The sequence below is a fragment of the Panthera tigris genome, chromosome C2 (assembly GCF_018350195.1).
Source record: "Panthera tigris isolate Pti1 chromosome C2, P.tigris_Pti1_mat1.1, whole genome shotgun sequence".
Lineage (NCBI taxonomy): Eukaryota > Metazoa > Chordata > Mammalia > Carnivora > Felidae > Panthera > Panthera tigris.
In genome coordinates, this window is record NC_056668.1 from 71,487,518 (window position 1) to 71,505,642 (window position 18,125).

Below are 18,125 nucleotides of genomic sequence, written 5' to 3' on the forward strand. Positions count from 1 at the left end.
CGGTCTGTGTGCTGACAGCTCAGAGCCTGGAGTCTGCTTCAGACTCTGTCTTATTCTCTCTCTGCCCTTCCCCAACTTGTGCTCTATCTCTGTCTCTCAAAAATAAATAAGTGTAGGGGTGCCTGGGTGGCTCCATCGGTTGAGTGTCCTACTCTGGCTCAGGTCATGATCTCCCAGTCCGTGGGTTCGAGCCCCACGTCAGGCTCTGTGCTGACAGCTCAGAGCCTGGAGCCTGTTTCAGATTCTGTATCTCCCTCTCTCTGACCCTCCCCTGTTCATGCTCTGTCTCTCCCTGTCTCAAAAATAAATAAAACATTAAAAAAATTTTTTTAAATAAATAAATAAGTGTAAAAAAAAATTAAACACTAGAAAAAAAAAGTTTGAATTTGTACCTTCCAAATAAAGCATAAGCACTCAACCTTTACCTGGAAGACAGACTCCACATTTTTAAATGTTTCTGTTAATTCACAGCACCTAGCACATGGCATTTGATGTTCAATAAATATTTTAATATACAGTCAATGTATTAGAGTTCTCTTTCTAGTGTAAAATAACTGTGGTTCTGTACCAGAGAGAAAATGTACAACATATAATATATATTAGGTGTTTGTATTGGTTTGTCTTTTAATATACTGTGCATTCATATGGTTCAAAATTCAAAATGTACAAAACAGTACATTCTTTAACAGTGAAAAGAATTCCTCCTACCTTTGACCCCTAGCCTCTTTCTTTGTTTTTTCCCTGAGACAGCCAAAGTTACCACTTTCTATCTCTCCAGAAGAAGCTTATGAAGTTTATGGGTATATTAGCTTGTATATGTGTGTGTGTAGATATTCGTTTTTGCCCTTTTTTTCCTCCACTTAACAATATATAGGAAATATTTTAAAACAACACATCTTGGTGATAGCTCTGTATCATTGTACAATTACACAAAGAGCTTCTTCATTCTCTTACACAGAAAGTATCCATTGTATCAATTTATCATATTTTGTTTAAGGCTCCCCTCACTTTTGCTATAAAAATAGGTGTATAATAAATTGTACATACGTTTCCTACCCCCCCCCCCCATTTTTGTGAGATAAACTACTAGAAGTAGAATCCCTTGGTCATAGAGTAAAGTTAGTTTCTGGCTAATGGTATCAACTCTTTTAGGGGGGACTTTTGGTTTTCAGGGGCCTTCACTGCTTTTCCCTTCTCAATGACCTGCACAGCCCTGAGCAAACCACCCTGCAAAGCCTGGTTCTTTACCATGTTAGTGATCAGGAAAGTGACATCCTTGATATACATCTGCCTCACTTTAGCAACATAGTATTCTGCCTTGTTACCATATGCAATAAAGAAGGTACAAAGTGCTGTGATATCTCCTTCTTCCAGCCCACTTTCCTCCAGGACAGACTCCCAAACACCTCTAATACGCTGGTTCTTGACTTTTCGTCTTAGGACAGAGGCTAAGGTGGGAAGACCTCTCACCAGGTCTGGCAGCTTCTCAAGCACACGAGTGTGCAAGCAGATGAGTACTTCCATGACGTAGCTATATAAAATACTCAGTTCCATTGAAGTGAATCTACAAAAAATGTGGAGAGCTTTGTGAGCAGTGGAACTCTATGTACAAACATAAAATGAATTCTATTAGAATACAAACCCACTAGAAGAACCAGCTGCTGTATTTTAGAAAATACTTACTTTAGAAATAGGGCCTGCACTATACTGGATAGCTTAGTTCTCAGGCCACTCATACTACACATTTCTCAATGGCAGGGGAGTTATGTCAGCCATCTCTGTATTAGTAAGACATTGGCAAGCAAGAGACTCTGTGATGAGATGTATATGGCAGTGCTGGCATATCAACAGGTGCTCAAATTAATCTCTTTTGAATCAATTAACCTAAGATAATACGATTTCTTCACAAGCCATGTTAGAACCATATTAAATTCAAGTTTAGAATGTCCCCTGCAAGCTCTCACAAAGCCACGAAATTCCACTGATTTCTCATTGGATACTCACTTGAGTGCCAGCACTGCTGTCCACAGTGCATCGTGGGCTGCCTGGTTTGCCAAAGCCTTGCTATGATGTTCAAATTTCTGTGTCAGGCTATCCTTGGTGAAGTCCAGTTCTTTAAACTGTGCTTCTAAAACTTGGAGTTTGTGGTCTACTCTACAGGATAAAAGAATCAAGGGGCACTTTAGGTCGAGAGACAGTACTAAGGTTTTGCCTTAAGATAGGGCTCTATTACATTGTTTATAACCACTATTAATTTGGGTAGCTATCTACATTTAAGCTTACGAACAGATGTTTCCATTTGCTAATTCTCTCTAGCCATCATCCCAGTTCTTCCTTATATTGCCAAACTTCTGAATTGTCTAATTACTTGGATTATCTAACATATCATGTTTTTGTATTGAACTTTATAGCTTAAATAAAGTATTTTAGGGGTGCCTGGCTGCCTGAGTCAGTGGAGCATGCGACTCTCAGTTTCAGGGCTGTGAGTTCAAGCTGCACATTGGGTATGGAGCCTACTTTAAAAAAAAAGTTTTCATTTTTAATTTATTTTTAATTTTTTTAAGTTTATTTATTTTGAGAGAGAGCACGTGTTTGCGAGAGAGTGGGGATGGGGCAGAGAGAAAGGAGAGGGAGAAAATCCTAAGCAGGCTCCATGTTGCCAGCTCAGAGCCCGACACAGGGCTTGAACTCCGAACCATGAGATCATGACCTGAGCCAAAATCAAGAGTCAGACATTTAACCAACTGAGCCACCCAGGTGCCTGCCCCCAAAAGTATTTTAAATACAAGCATTACTTTGATTCTCACAACAACCATAAGAAGCGAAGCAGTCATTTTTATTATTTTACAGATAAATCGAGTCTCACAAAGATTGAGATCTAATGTCATAGCTACTCAGTGCTGGGACCACTATTTAAAAAGGTGCCTTTCTCTATTCTGACTACCCAAATTGTATCCTACCTCACTTATATCCCCTAGCCTTTCTGCCTGGAGATCGCCCTGCCTACTTCATTTTCACAGGGACTGCCTCTATTACCTGTCACTCCTCACCTCCTGCTTTATTTTTAGAGTTAGGATTTCATGAACAAAATTGTAAACTGTTGGAGAGGGGGAATCAGAGACTATTTCTTGGACATCTTTATGCCTGTCCCCCAATACCTAGCAAAGAAAGGCCTTACACAGAAGAAAATATGTCTCATATTATCGACATCAATAATGTGAATGAGACACTGAGCCGTGTAACCCAACAAGGGCATTTGAGTAGCTCTGAACAACCTTAATCATCAGAGGGCACTGTGGCACCAGAATTATGTCAAACTGAATCACACAGAACTGGAACCACACAACTCACTTGCCTGAAGGCACCCACATTTTCATGAAAGAAGTGATACACGAATTCAGGTACCACTTCTATGTCCTCAGTGACCTGAATACTTTGTGGTTGCCCAGGTCCCGTCCTTGACCATGTTCTCTTCTTAGCGCTCGGTTTATCTCAAGGCTAATTCAACTTCAGGTACCACCTCCTAAGCTCTAGAGCTGTATCTTTTTTTTTTTTTTTCAACGTTTATTTATTTTTGAGACAGAGAGAGACAGAGCATGAACAGGGGAGGGGCAGAGAGAGAGGGAGACACAGAATCTGAAACAGGCTGCAGGCTCTGAGCGGTCAGCACAGAGCCCGACGCGGGGCTCGAACCCATGGGCCGTGAGATCATGACCTGAGCCGAAGTCGGACGCTTAACCGGCCAAGCCACCCAGGCACCCCTCTAGAGCTGTATCTTTATGTTTTGTGCGTCTCCAAACCCAACCGTTCTAAACTGAACCTACTCACTATCCCTCTCCCTCATCTTCGGAAATTACTATGGTTAGAATTTTCTCACTGCTTTGGATATTTTACTTACATATAGATAAGGCCCACTACGAAATGTGTTTCATAGGAGTGTAAGCCTGCGTGACCTAATATGCCAGCAATCTCTGTCTACATATGAAAACAATGTCATCTGGCGTACTGTCTGTAGTAACTTTGACACCTTTGAGACTATATTGCTTATAGGTCCTCTCTAGCTTGAACTCTAGCTTGTCAGTCAGTATAAAAGTTCACAGTTGTTAATAGCTTTTTGGAAGCCTCTCACAAAAAGGCATTCCCACACCATTTGAAATAAATGCTGAACAACATGTCTGCAAATCCAAGTCTGTTTTTTACTATAATTCCCCAGCTCAGTTAGTGACATCACCATCTATTCAAGTGCTTAAACTAGAAATTTCAGAATAATTCTTACCTTTTTTTTCTTCCTCTCCACTAATGCCTCTAAACTATACCCTCCTCTCCATCACCACTAAACCAGTTAATAACTGTCTTTCACTTTGACTTAGGATTACAGTAGCCTAACTGGATCCCTGCTTTCGATTTCTGCCACCTTGAATCCATCCTTCCAGAAATGTGATTCTAAAATACAATTCTGATCATGTGACTCAACTGATTATGTATGCTTTGTGCTGCCCTGACTTGTCCAAAGACACAGTTATAGCCAAATTGGCTATTCTCAGGAGGAAACATAAAGCCCTTAACCCTTTGCTCCCATCTTCTGCCAATCCTCTCATACCCTAGTCGGTAATCACACGAGACATCTAGAAGCTGACGGAACACAGTATGTGATTCCAGGCTTCTGCGGCCTCCATGTTCCATTATGTGTTCCATGTACTGTTTCCTCAGCCTAGAATTCCTTCCCATATTTTTTTTTCTCATAGCCTTTTACTCACACTTTAAGATCAGTTTAAATGTCCCTCTATGAGGGGCGCCTGGGTGGCTCAGTCAGTGAAGCGGCTAACTTCAGCTCAGGTCATGATCTTGCGGTCTGTGAGTTCTAGTCCTGCATCGGGCTCTGTGCTGACAGCTCGAAGCCTGGAGCCTGTTTCGGATTCTGTGTCTCCCTCTCTCTGCCCCTCCCCTGTTCATGCTCTGTCTCTCCCTGTCTCAAAAATAAATAAACGTTAAAAAAAAAAATTAAAAAAAATAATAAATGTCCCTCTGTGAAGGGTTCCTTTTTCTGGTGTCAAAGGCAAATAAATTGATCCTCTCTTCTGTCCTCATAGCCCTTTATGAACATCACCATTACAAGGTCAATCACATTAAATTCTAAGTATTTTTGAATAATTCTCTCTATAGGCTTTGAGATCCTTGAGGATAGAAACCACATTTTACTTATTTTGTATACCTAGAATATAGCACATACATTAATTGAATGGAATTCACCTGGGAGTGTATTTTTCTTTATTGTTTACACATATATATGGAAGTTAAATATATATTTAATATATATGTTAAATGTATGTGTTTACATATATATGTTAAATATATATAGTAAATATATATATTTTAACCTGGAAGACTTAAACCACTTTAAACAGAGACAGAATTTTAATTAGCATGTCTATACTTCTTTGCCTATTTTTATTCCTTATTCTTCTCTTACCCATCTTCCCAGAAAAGCAGACCTATGTTTGTTCCCGCCCTGTAGCCCTTAGCAACCTTTTCATTGCCTCCTTCAAGGATATCAGGGTTGTGGTTTCATTGTTCATCTTCTTAAGGCAAAATGAAAGGAAACAAAACAAGGAAAATAAAAACCTAATGGAGGGTTTTCTGCTGTCTTCCACTCAGCAACAAGCAGCAGCTTGTGTGACTATTTGATCTAAATTCTGCCTCAAAGGTCACTCAGTACAAGAAGCTTTTAATAGCTTGTACATCCAAATATAGTTTCAGAGAACTGATCTTGTGAACACAGGTGTCCTAGAACCCACTATAATGTTTGTCTTTGTAAAGTGAGCTGTAGTACATCAACATAGCACAACCATCAGATGTAATTGTGGCTCTATGTATATTCTGATAAATGTATATATCGGTATACAAATATGTACATATACTAGGATTAAATTTGATGGAAATATTACTCTCAAATTTTAACAGCTTAATTATTTAGTTATAATCTAAATGAGGTTTAAAGAGAGCCCCAGACCTTTTATGATATATCAATGCTAAAAATCTAATCGTCCTTAGAAACTAATAAATATTCATTGAGAGCTTCTAGTATTAGATTAAGTGTTGAAAATGGAAACAGACATCAAACAGGATTCCTGAATTCAACATGTTTACATTCTAATTGGGAATAAAGGACATATACTTAAAAAGAAAATGTATATAAAATGTTGTGCACTTAATAGGTACAGACCATAAAAATCACAGATGAGAGACTAAGTCACTGAAGTCTTGGATAATTGAGAAATGCTCACACTGAAGGTAGGATTTGGGCTTAGCCTTAAAGGAAATGTAGGTGTCTGATTATCAGAGAAGAGAGAAAGGGTATTTTAAAACGAGAAATTACATGAGCAAAATCAGAGAGGCAAGGTACATGCTGTCGTCAGGAAATAATGAATGAATATGCCTTAAGCAAAAGTCATGTGAGGAAAAGAAAAACAACAATTAAAAAAAACCCATAACATTTAAACTAATAAGATCCAGGTCATGGATTTACTTATTCGATGAATAATTTGTTCACTTATCTCAACAGAATTCAAATATTGTTCAAGTATTGGGCAGCCATGTGCTTTCGGGGAGGCTGGACCCCTCCCCAGTCACAAGGGGGGTGAATCTTGATTAGATTAAGTCAATCATAGTAATTTCACTATTGTTGCCGTTATCATTAGTTTAGGAATAGGCAGGTGGCAGAATTCTGGCCTATGAAATATGAGAGAAAGTCTACTATGGGACTTCTGAGAAAAGCTTATTTTTACTTGTTATAAAACATATAACAAAATTTACCATTTTGGGTGGGGATGGACAAATTGGGTGAAGGTAGTATACCCCCTTTTTGTACAAAAAGGTACAAACTTCTAGCTGTAAAATAAATAAGTCCTGGGGATGTAATAAGCAGCATACAGACTATAGTTAACAATATTGTATTGTATATGTGAATGTTGCTAAGAAAGTAGATCTTAAAAGTTCTCATATCAAGAAGAAAGTTTGGGGTGCCTGGTTGGCTCAGTCGGAAGAGCATGTGACTCGATCTTGGGGTCGTGGGTTTGAGCCCCACGTTGGGTGTAGAGATTACTTAAATAAACAAAACTTTTTAAAAAACAAAAAGAAAGAAAGAAAGAAAGAAAGAAAGAAAGAAAGAAAGAAAGAAAGAAAAAAAGAAAGGAAAAGTTTGTAACTATGTGTGGTGATGGATGTTAACTAGACTTATTGTGGTGATTATTTCACAATATATATTTATATTGAATCATTAGGCTGTACACTTGAAACTAATGTTGTATGTCAATTAAATCTTAATTTTTAAAATGTAACCATTTTTTAACCTTTTTTAAGTGTACATCTCTGTGGCATTAAGCACATTTATACTGTTGCCCAGTCATCACCACCATCCACCTCCAGAACATTTTCATCTTCCCCAACTGAAACCATGTATCCATTGAAACCCTGTATTGTACATTCTCCCCTCTCCTCCACCCTGAAACCACCATCCTGCTTTTTGTCTCTATGAATTTAACTCCTCTAAGTCCTTACTTCCTGTAAGTGGAATTGTACAATATTTGTCCTTTCGTGACTGGAAGGAAAGTTTTTCAAATGATAAAACACACACACAGTAGAAATAGTTTCTCTTCATCCCTCATATTACTGAGTCTTCCTGTAATGCCTGATACTGCAGCGCTCACCCTTTTATGACATGAGGGGAACCGGCCACAGAGAGCAAGCCAGGACAACAGAGCAGACAGATGAAAAGAACCTGTCACGATGGAAAATAGCATGAAAGATCCTCAAAAAACTAGAACCGGAACTATCCTGTGGTCCAGCAATCCCACTTCAGGGGATATGTTCAAAGAAAATAAAAAGAGGGTGTTGAGGGATCTGCACTCCCATGCTCACTGCATCATTGAATCACAATAGCCAAATGATGGAAACAACCTAATTGTCCAGAAAGAAGGAAATCTTGCTTTTTATGACAACATGGATGGACCTTGAGGGCGTTATGCTAAATGAAATCATCCCAACAAAGAAAAACAAATACTGCAGGGTATCACTTACATGTGGAATCTAAATAAAAAGCCAAACTCAGAAACAAGAGAGTAGAAAAGTGGTTTGCCAGGGTGGTGAGTGGGGCAAATAGGGAGAGGTTGGTAAAAGGGTAAGAAAACAAACAAAAAACTTGTCACTGAATTAACCTCCCCTAGGATAATTCCATTGCTAATGTGCTTACTGTAAGGAGTAACTTTGCTTTATCAGTTAAGCCTTTTATAGTTGGGCTTCTGTTCTTAAGGAGTGAACAGTTCAGTGAAGGATACTTTATCAGGTTCCTTTTTGCTGAGGCTTCCTCTGAAGCCCTTCATTTTTCTGGAACTAATACTAGTTTTCTTATAGTAGATCAGTGGCCAGAACGTTGACAAGGAAATAAAACAGAGAAGGAAGGAGAGAATAGTGGAGACTCTGATTTAACCTGGTATCTCTCTGTCTTCTCACTCAGAATAAGCCATTATGGAACCCTGTCCCCCAGAAGAATGTTTAGAACAGGGCAAAGAGTAGAGTTCTGCTCTGGGATCAGAGCCTACCAATTCCACTCGCCGGTACTGTTTCCTCTAATATGCTGCCTATCCAGACCCAGTATTTGTTTTTTTTCTCCCCACTTTCATCGACTGCCTCTTGTCTGTGTAGACCTGAACAGTACCCGCTGATCACTCTGTCCTTGATTGCCTCTCTATATTGCCTTTTGTCTGTCCAAACTTTTATGATTTCCTCATCTCTTCTGCCAGGCTCATCTCTCAGACCCGCCTGGTCCCCTGTCATATTGCTTAACTAAGAGCAATTTTAGGTTCCCAGCCAAAAGAACAGAAAGTATAGCAGAAAGTATACCCCTACCTTTATACAGGCACGACTTCCCCCTGCTATAGACACCTTGCACCACAGTGGTTACATTAATTACTTCTGATGAACCTACATTGACTCATCATGATCGCCTATAGTGTACAGGTTACATTAGGGGTTCACTCTTGGTGTCGTCCATTCTATGGGTTTTGACAAATATATAATACCGTGTATCCATCATTGCAGTACCATACAGAATAGTTTCACTGTCGTAAAAACCCTCTGTGCTCTGCCTACTTGCCTGTCCTTCCCTCCCACCCCCAAAACTCTGGTAGCCATTGATCGTTTTACTGCCTCCATAGTTTTGCCTTTTCCAGAATGTCATATAGCTGGAATCATACAGTATGTAGCCTTTTCACATTGGCTTCTCTCACATGTACTATGCATTTAAGTTTCCTCCATGTCTTTTCATGGCTTGATAGCTCAGTTCTTTTTAGTGCTGAATAATATTTAATGTCTGGATGTGCCATAGTTTCTTTATTCACTCACCTACTGGAGGATGAGTCTTTTCAAGTCATGGCAATCATTAATGAAACTGCTATGAACCTGTGTGCAGGTTTTTGTGTGGGCATAAGTTTTCAGTTTATGTGAGTAAATTCCCAGGAGCATGATTGCTGGGTTGCACAGTAAGAGTATGTTTAGTTTTGTAAGAAACTGCCAAATTGGGGGCACCTGGGTGGCTCAGTCGATTAAGTGTCTAACTCTTGATTTTAGCTCAGAGCATGATCTCACAATTGATGGGTTCAAGCCCCAAGTTGTGCTCTGCACTGACAGTGCGGAGCCTGCTTGAATTCTCTGTCTTCCTCTCTGTCCCTCCCCGGCTGGCATTCTTTCTCTCTCAAAATAAATAAACTTAAAAAAAAAAAAGAAAAGAAACTGTCAAACTGGGTGCACCTGGGGGGCTCAGTCGGTTAAGCATCTGACTCTTGATTTCAACTCAGGTCATGATCTCTCAACAGTTCATGGGTTGGAGGCTCTGCGCTGACAGTGCAGAGCCTGCTTGGGATTCCCTCTCACCTCTCCCTGCCCCTCCCTGACTCATGCTCTATCACTAAACAAACAAACAAACAAACAAACAAACAAACAAACAAACATAAAAATAAAAAAGAAATTGCCAAACTGTCTTCCAAGGTGGCTGTACTACTTTGCATTTCCACCAGCAGTGAATGATAGTTTTTGTTGCTCTACATCCTTGTCAGCATTTGGTGTTGTCACTGTTTGTATTTTGGCCATTTGAATAGGTGTGTAGTTGTGTCTTATAATTTTAATTTGCATTTCCTTGATGACAAATGATGTTGAACATCATGGCTTACTTGCCATTTGTATATCTTTGGTGAAGTGGCTGTCCAGGTGCTTTGCCCTTTTTAAAATCAGCTTGTTTTTTACTGTTGAGTTTTAAGCGTTCTTGGCATATTTATCACTTGTATCTTTATCAAATATTTTCTCTCACAAGCTTTTTTATAACAAAGCTGCAGCCAGGATTCCTTCCTGCTTTTTGTCACAGGGTATAGATCTTTGGAAGAATGCTGTATTCAAAAGCTAAGCAGCAGTGCTGAGAGATAAACAGTACTTTGCTCTGCTAAAACAAAGCATCTAAAGCTGCAGCAGGTTTCTGCTGTTTGTTGTAGAGCTGAATCAAGTACTAACAATTGAATACTTTGAGTCCTATGCTTTGAGTGCTAAACTCAAAGTGCTGAACTCCAAGCACAGATACTAACAGAGTAATGTTACTTGCAAAGGCTTCCAACTCAGGGGAAAAGATCTAGGAGTTTTTGCCATTAGTAAATTTGCTAATGGTCACCTTGCCCCAAGAGTTTTGTAACAGTAGCACATGTGGATAGAAAGAGAATTTGTTAAAATGATACTTTGTCAGCAAGCTGCCAACCTGGTTTTTTCCACTTTGCACTTTGCTCTTAGTGCAATCTTCCGGAAGATGCATTCAGCCCAGATACTTACCTACACCAATACATCAGAGAAAGGAGTCCCTCAATTTGTGAATTTATACAGACTACAGAAGGATTCATCTACAATGTCTGAGCTTTCTTTCTAGAACGAGAATTCCATACATTTTATTAGTTCCATCACCAGACTCAAACCGCACCCGGCCCAGTCACCATATAAAAACAAGATCCAGACAGCAGTGCTGATTCTAGGCACTCACTCTATTTGCTTGCAACCTGCTTGTGTTTGCTTCCTTCTCCCCCGTTTCTAGATTCCAGTTTCTAAAACCTGGTTTAGTCTCCTGCAGACTAAACTATTCTTGGCTCTGATCAGATTGATACAAATTCTTGTTCCACCACTTCTTAGCTCTGTGCGCCTCTGAAGAGTACTTTAATATCTCTCAGTCCCTATTTCTAGATTTATAAAATGTGGATCATAGCAGTAGCAAAAAACCTTTGGAGGGGTTGAGCCTCAGTTACTCACAGGGGGAATTTACAATTCATGTACTGCTCTGTGTTGAGTTCCTTCCCTTCTCTGTCTCATTCTTCTCCTCTGTACGACGTGCTTCCTGGAATCGCCTCAGTTCTCATTTATGTGAATTTGTGCAATTCTCTTCTTAGGTCTTGCTCTAAACCAGATTAAGACTACATCCCTACTGACTGTGTGATGTTTTTTGTTCAAGCATTAATCTCAAAGAACCTTGGCAGACCCTATTAATTAGATCAACTATTAACTTTAAAATGTGTGTTAGTTTCAATTTTATTTTACAAATGTAGGCATATTTGTAGATAGTAGGGTTCTTATGGAAGCTTCCATTAAGGAACTGATTAAAAAAACATACAAATTATTTACCTGAATATTTTAAAATTAATAAGATATTTTATTTTATTTTATTTTATTTTATTTTTATTTTATTTTATATTTTTGAGAGAGAAGATCCTGTACATGAGAAGGGCAGAGGGAGAGAGAGAATCTTAAGCAGGGGCTTAATCCCACAACTCTGGTATCATGACCTGAGCTGAAATCAAGAGTCTGACACTCAACCATCTGAGCCACCCAGGCACCCTAATAAGACATTTTAAAAATTGAAGTACAACATATACACAGAAAACTGTTATGTCATAAGCTTGATGACTATGATGTGATATAATAAGAAATTTATATTTGGTCTTTGTCCCAGCTCTGGGCACAGAGATAATCAAACTCTTGTAACTTCCTAAGTGGTAAGAACCATAGGAACATCTTCTGTTATATATATTTTTTGTCCCCAGCTCCTAAAACAGGTGAAAGGAGCATCTTTCACTATAATATTTGGTTTTTCCCCCTTGTTACTGAAATAGCCCTAGAATGGTAAAAGTGAAGGAGTGCCTTTTGTTGTTTATAACAAGCCCCTTTCAACCACACCTCAGTTTATGGTAATGAGGCAATTTTTAGAAAGCTTCTAAGGATGAGGCCTGGTAGCTAGTGAACTGACCATGTGATTGGAGAGTTGGAATTTTCAGCCCCACTCCTCAACCTCTGGAGAGGGAAGAGAGCTGGAGTTTAAATTTTTTTTTTTTTTTTTTTTTTTTTTTTAGTTTATTTATTTTTTGAGAGAGAGAGAGTGAGCAGGGGAGGGTCAGAGAGAGAGGGAGAGAGAGAATCCCAAGCAGGTTCTGCACTGTCAGCACAAAGCCCAATATGGGGCTCAAACTCACAAACCGTGAGATTATGACCTGAGCCGAAATCAAGAGTCAGGGGCTTAACTGACTGAGCCACCCAGGCGCCCCTGAAGTTTAAGTTAATCACTAATAGCCAACAATTTAATCAATCATGCCTACTCTAATGAAACCTCCATAAAAATCCTAACCAAAAGCATTTGGAGAGCTTCTGGGTTGGTGGACAAGAACACAGCCATATGTCAAGAGAGTGGTGTAGCCCAAACTCCACAGAGACAGAAGCTCCCATACTTGGGACCCTTCTGGACCTCACCTTAGGTATCTCTCACCTGGCTATTCATTTATATTCTTTAATATATCTTTTGTAATTAATCAGTAATGAGTAAACTGTTGCCCTGGATTCTGTGAGCCATGCTAATAAATTATCAAATTTGAGGAGGCGGTAATGGGAACCCCCGATTTATAATCAGTCAGAAGTACACACGACAACTTGGGACTTATGACTGGATTCTGAAGTGGGGGCAGTCTTGTCGGACTGAGCTCTTAACCTCTGGGATCTGTGCTAACTCTGGGGAGTTACTTTTAGAATTATATTAAATTGTAGGACACGTCAGTATCACCAAGGACTGGAGAACTGCTTGGTGTGGAAAACCCCACACATATGGTGCCACAGTATTAAGCTTGGGTGTTTTTCCTTTGAATGATTTATTACAAAGTGAACACTCTCATGTAACTTTCACCAAAGTTGAGAAATAAAATATTACCTACATGCCAGAATAGGCACGGACTTACTATTGCTACGGCCCCTCCCTACTATTGCTCTCCTTTTCTTCCCAAAAGATAACTACCATGTCTCATTATACATTAGTTTTGCCTATTTTTGACCTTTTTGTAAATGGAATCATATGGTACATATTTTAATAGCTTTATGAATATATAATTCATATATCATACAACTGACTCATTTTAAATGTGAATTCAAGAGTGTTTAGCATACTCACAGAATTGTGCAATCATCACCACCATCAATTTTGAACATTTACATCACCACAAAAAGAAACCCTGTACTCATCAGCACTCTCCCTTCTTCCTAATCCCCCCATCCCTGCCCCAGCACCAACAACCATTTATCTACATTTTGTCTCTGTAGATTTGTTTATTCTAGACATTTCATGTAAGTGAAATCATACAATGTAGTCTTTTGTGACTGCTTCTTTTACTTAGCATAATGTTTCCAAGGTTCATCCATACTATAGCATATATCTACTTCGTTCCTTTTTATTGCTGAATAATATCCCATTATGTGGTGACGGACTAAATTGTATCCCTCAAAATTCATATGTTAAGACCTTTACCCCCAATGTGACTATATTTGGAAATAGGGACTTCTAAGAGGTAATTAAGGTTATATGAAGTCATAAGGGTAGCGGCCTAATCCAATAAGGCTAGTGTCCTTATAAGAAAAAGAGACACCAGGGATGTGCATGCACAAGAGAAAAAGCCATATGAGGACACAATGAGGAGGCAGCCACCTGCAATCCAACGACTGAAGTCTTGGGAGAAACAAACCTACAAACACTTTGATATTAGACTTCCAGCCTCCAGAAATGTGACACATAAATTTGTGTTTTTTAAGCCATCCAGTCTCTGGTATTCTGTTATGGCAGCCCTAGGAGGTTAATACAAGAACAAATGGAAATTCTCGAGCTGAAATGTGCCACATCTGAAATTAAAAAGGCACTGGATAAATTAGGAGCTAGAGATGAAAAAGAAAGGATCCATGAATCTGAAGACAGGTCAATAACAACTCTTTAAACTGAAGCACAGAGAAGTAAGGCTGAAAAATAATTAACAGAGTCTCAGTGATGTGTGAGACAATATCAAGAGTTCTCACATTTCTATATTAGAGTTCTAGCAAGAGAGGGAGGGAGGTAGAAAAAAGATTTGATGAAAGAAATATTTCCAAATTTGATGACATAGGTAATTTCAAGAAGTTCAAAGAAGCCCAGGCATCATATATATAAGGAAAATCATACCAAAGGTGACTATAGTCGATGACACTGTTGTGCAATTGAAATTTGCTAAGAGAGTAGAAATTAAATGTTTTCATTGGGAAAAAAAGTTAAATACATAAGGTCATGGACGTGATAATGAACTACATGGAGAGAATCCTTTGACAATGTGTGCGTATATCAAATCATCATATTGTGCACTTTAAATATCTTACAATTTTATTTGTCAATAACACTGAAAAAAAAAAAAAGAAAGAAAACCATACCAAAGCACATCAAAATCAAATAGTTGAAAGATAGTGATTGAGAGAACATTGTAAAAGCACCAAAGAGGGGCATCTGGGTGGTTCAGTTAAGTGTCCAACTTCGGCTCAGGTCATGATCTCACAGCTCGTGAATTTGAGCCCCGTGTCAGGCTCTGTGCTGACAGCTCGGAGCCTGGAGCCTGCTTCAAATTCTGTCTTCATCTCTCTCTGCCCCTCCCCTGCTCACGCACTGTCTCTCTCTGTCTCTCAAATATAAATAAACATTAAAAAAAAAAAAGCACCAAAGAAAAAAGATGCATTACATACAGAGAAACAAAAATAAACATTTCTGCTGATTTCGCATAAGGGACAATACAAACCAGGGGGAATTGGATTGACATTTGAAAACAATAAAACAAAACAAAAGCAAAGGGAAAAAGCCTACCAACCTACAATTCTCTATCCAGCAAAAATAACCCTAAAAACTGAAGGTGAAATAAAAAGACATTCACAAACAAAACAGATGAGATTGGACTAGGGTGGGACTTTAATCCAGTAAGACTAGTATTGTCTTAGTCCTGTCAGACTGCTATTAAAAAAATGCCATAGATGGGCTAGCTTATAAACATAGAAATTTATTTCTCACAGTTCTGGAGGTTGTAGAGTCAAAGATCAAGGCACCAGCATGGTTGCCTTCTGGTGAGGGCCCTCTTCCTGTTTATAGCTGGTGCCTTCTTGTGTCTTCATATGGTGGAAGAGGCTAGGGATTTCTCTGGAGTCTCTTTTATAAGGTATTAATCCCATTTATAAGGCCTCCACCCTCATGACCTAAGCACATTCCCAAGACCTCACCTCTTAATACCTTTGGGGTTAGGTTTCAACATGTAAATTTTAGGGGGACACATTCAGACCATAGTAAGCATCTTTATAAGAAAAGAAGAGATAAACACACAGACAACACATAAGGGCAGACTCTTATGTGATAACAAAGGCAGATTGTAATCCTATAGCTATAAGCCATGGAATGCCAAGGATTGCTAAACTAGCAACATGCAAGGAAGGATTCTCCCCTACAGGCTTCAGATCCTGATGACACCTTGTTTGTAGACTTCTAGCCTCCAGAAAATTCTTAAGACATACTCAGTTTATGGTACTTCATTATGGCAGTCCTAAGAAATTAATATGCCATGTGTCCCTTGAACAATTAAAATGTATATCTACAAATATACATGAATGTTTACAGCAGCTTTATTCATAATAGCTTGAACTAGAAACAAGTCTAAGTTTCCACCAATCGGTGGATAGCTTGACAAAATGTGGTATATTCATACAATGGAATATTACTCACCATTAAAATTGAATATCCCATTGGGAATGCAAGCTGGTGCAGCCACTCTGGAAAACACTATGGAGGTTCCTCAAAAAACTAAAAATAGAACTACCCTACCACTCAGCAATTACACTACTAGGCATTTATCCACTGGATAGAAGTGTGCTGTTTTGAAGGGACACATACACCCCCATGTTTATAGCAGGACTATCAACAACAGCCAAAGTATGGAAAGAGCCCAAATGTCCATTGATGGATGAATGGATAAAGAAGATGTGGTATATATATACAATGGAGTATTACTTGGCAATCAAAAAGAATGAAATCTTGCCATTTGCAACTATGTGGATGGAACTGGAGGGTATTATGCTAAGTGAAATTTGTCAGTCAGAGAAAGACAAAAATCATATGACTTCACTCATATGAAGACTTTAAGAGACAAAACAGATGAACATAAAGAAAGGGAAACAAAAATAATATAAAAACAGGGAGGGGGACAAAACATAAGAGACTCATAAATATGGAGAACAAACAGAGGGTTACTGGAGGGGTTGTGGGAGGGAGGATGGGCTAAATGGGTAAGAGGCACTAAGAAATCTACTCCTGAAATCATTGTTGCACTATATGCTAACTAATTTAGATGTAAATTTAAAGAAATAAAAAATAATATTAAAAAAATTGAATATCCGATGGATAAATATAACAAAATATGAAAATCTCAAGATCATTATACCAAGGGCAAAAACGGGGCTATACTGTATGATTCCATTTTCCTGAAGTTTAAGAATAGACAAAACTAATCTATCATGAGAGATAGTGGTTCTATGATAGTAATGCAGATAAATGGTTGTAAACATTTGTCAAAACTCACTGAGCTATATACTTAAATTTTTACTTATGTAAATTATACCCAACATGGTTGATCAAAAATATATACCATAAAAACTTGTAATGAATATTCATAGCAGCATTATTCACAATAACCAAAAAGTGGAAACAACCCAGATGTTGTCCATCAGTTGACGAATAGGTAAAATGTGGTTTAGCCATATGTGTTAGTCTTCTGTGGCTACCATGACAGAATACACATAGGCTGAATGGCATTTCATCTTCTCATAGTTTTGGTGGCTGGAGGTCTGAAATTAAGGTTTTGCAGGTTTGATTTGAAATTAAAGTTTTACAGGTTTGATTTCTCCTGAAATCCTCCATGGCTTGCAGACATCTATCTGCCTTCCTGCTGTGTCCTCACCTAGCCTTTTCTCTTGTATATTCATCTTTCTGGTGTCTCTTCTTCTTATAAGGACAGTGATCATATTGGACTAGGGTCCCACTCTTATGACTTCATTTAACCTTAATTACCTCTTTAAAAGCCCTACTTTGAGGGATGCCTGGGTAGCTCAGTTGGTTAAGCATCCAACTATTGATTTCAGCTCAGGTTATGATCTCACGGTTTGTGGGACAGAGCCCCATGCTGTCAGCCTCAGCACAAGCCTGCTTAGGATTCTCTTTCTCCCTCTCTCTGCCCCTCCCCTGCTCATGCTCTCTCTCTCTCTCAAAATAAATAAAACTTAATAAATAAAATCCCTATTTCCAAATACTGTCACATTTGGAATTAAGGGTTCACCACGTGAATTTGTGAATATTGAGGAGAACAATTCAGTTCATAACAGTTTTTTTTATAGTTTTCATTTCTGTCCTTATTTGTTCATCTTTTCCTTAAATCCTTGACAACATTTATTTATTAAAATTTTTTTTAATGTTTATTTATTTTTGAGAAAGAGACAGAGAGACAGAGCATGAGTGGGGGCGGGACAGAGAGAGAGGGAGACACAGAATCCAAAGCAGGCTCCAGGCTCTGAGCTGTCAGCACAGAGAGTGACATAAGGCTGGAACGCACGAACCACGAGATCATGACTGGAGCTGAAATCCGTCCACAAGATCATGACCTGAGCGGATGTCAGACGCTTAACTGACTGAGCTACCAGGAGCCCCTCCTTACATTTATTTACTTACACTATTTACATTATAT

General features: G+C 38.8%; 1 protein-coding gene across 1 annotated transcript; it reads right to left on the reverse strand.

The window, feature by feature from the left end:
• Nucleotides 1-549: 549 nt before the first annotated feature.
• Nucleotides 550-5,579, reverse strand: SMCO1 (single-pass membrane protein with coiled-coil domains 1). The gene is made up of 3 exons (XM_007090954.3): nt 5,527-5,579; nt 2,005-2,154; nt 550-1,564 (listed from the first exon to the last, which is right to left on the reverse strand). The coding sequence occupies exons 1-3, from the start codon at nt 5,574-5,576 to the stop codon at nt 1,120-1,122; spliced, it is 645 nt and encodes a 214-aa protein (XP_007091016.1). The 5' UTR covers nt 5,577-5,579; the 3' UTR covers nt 550-1,119.
• Nucleotides 5,580-18,125: the final 12,546 nt, after the last annotated feature.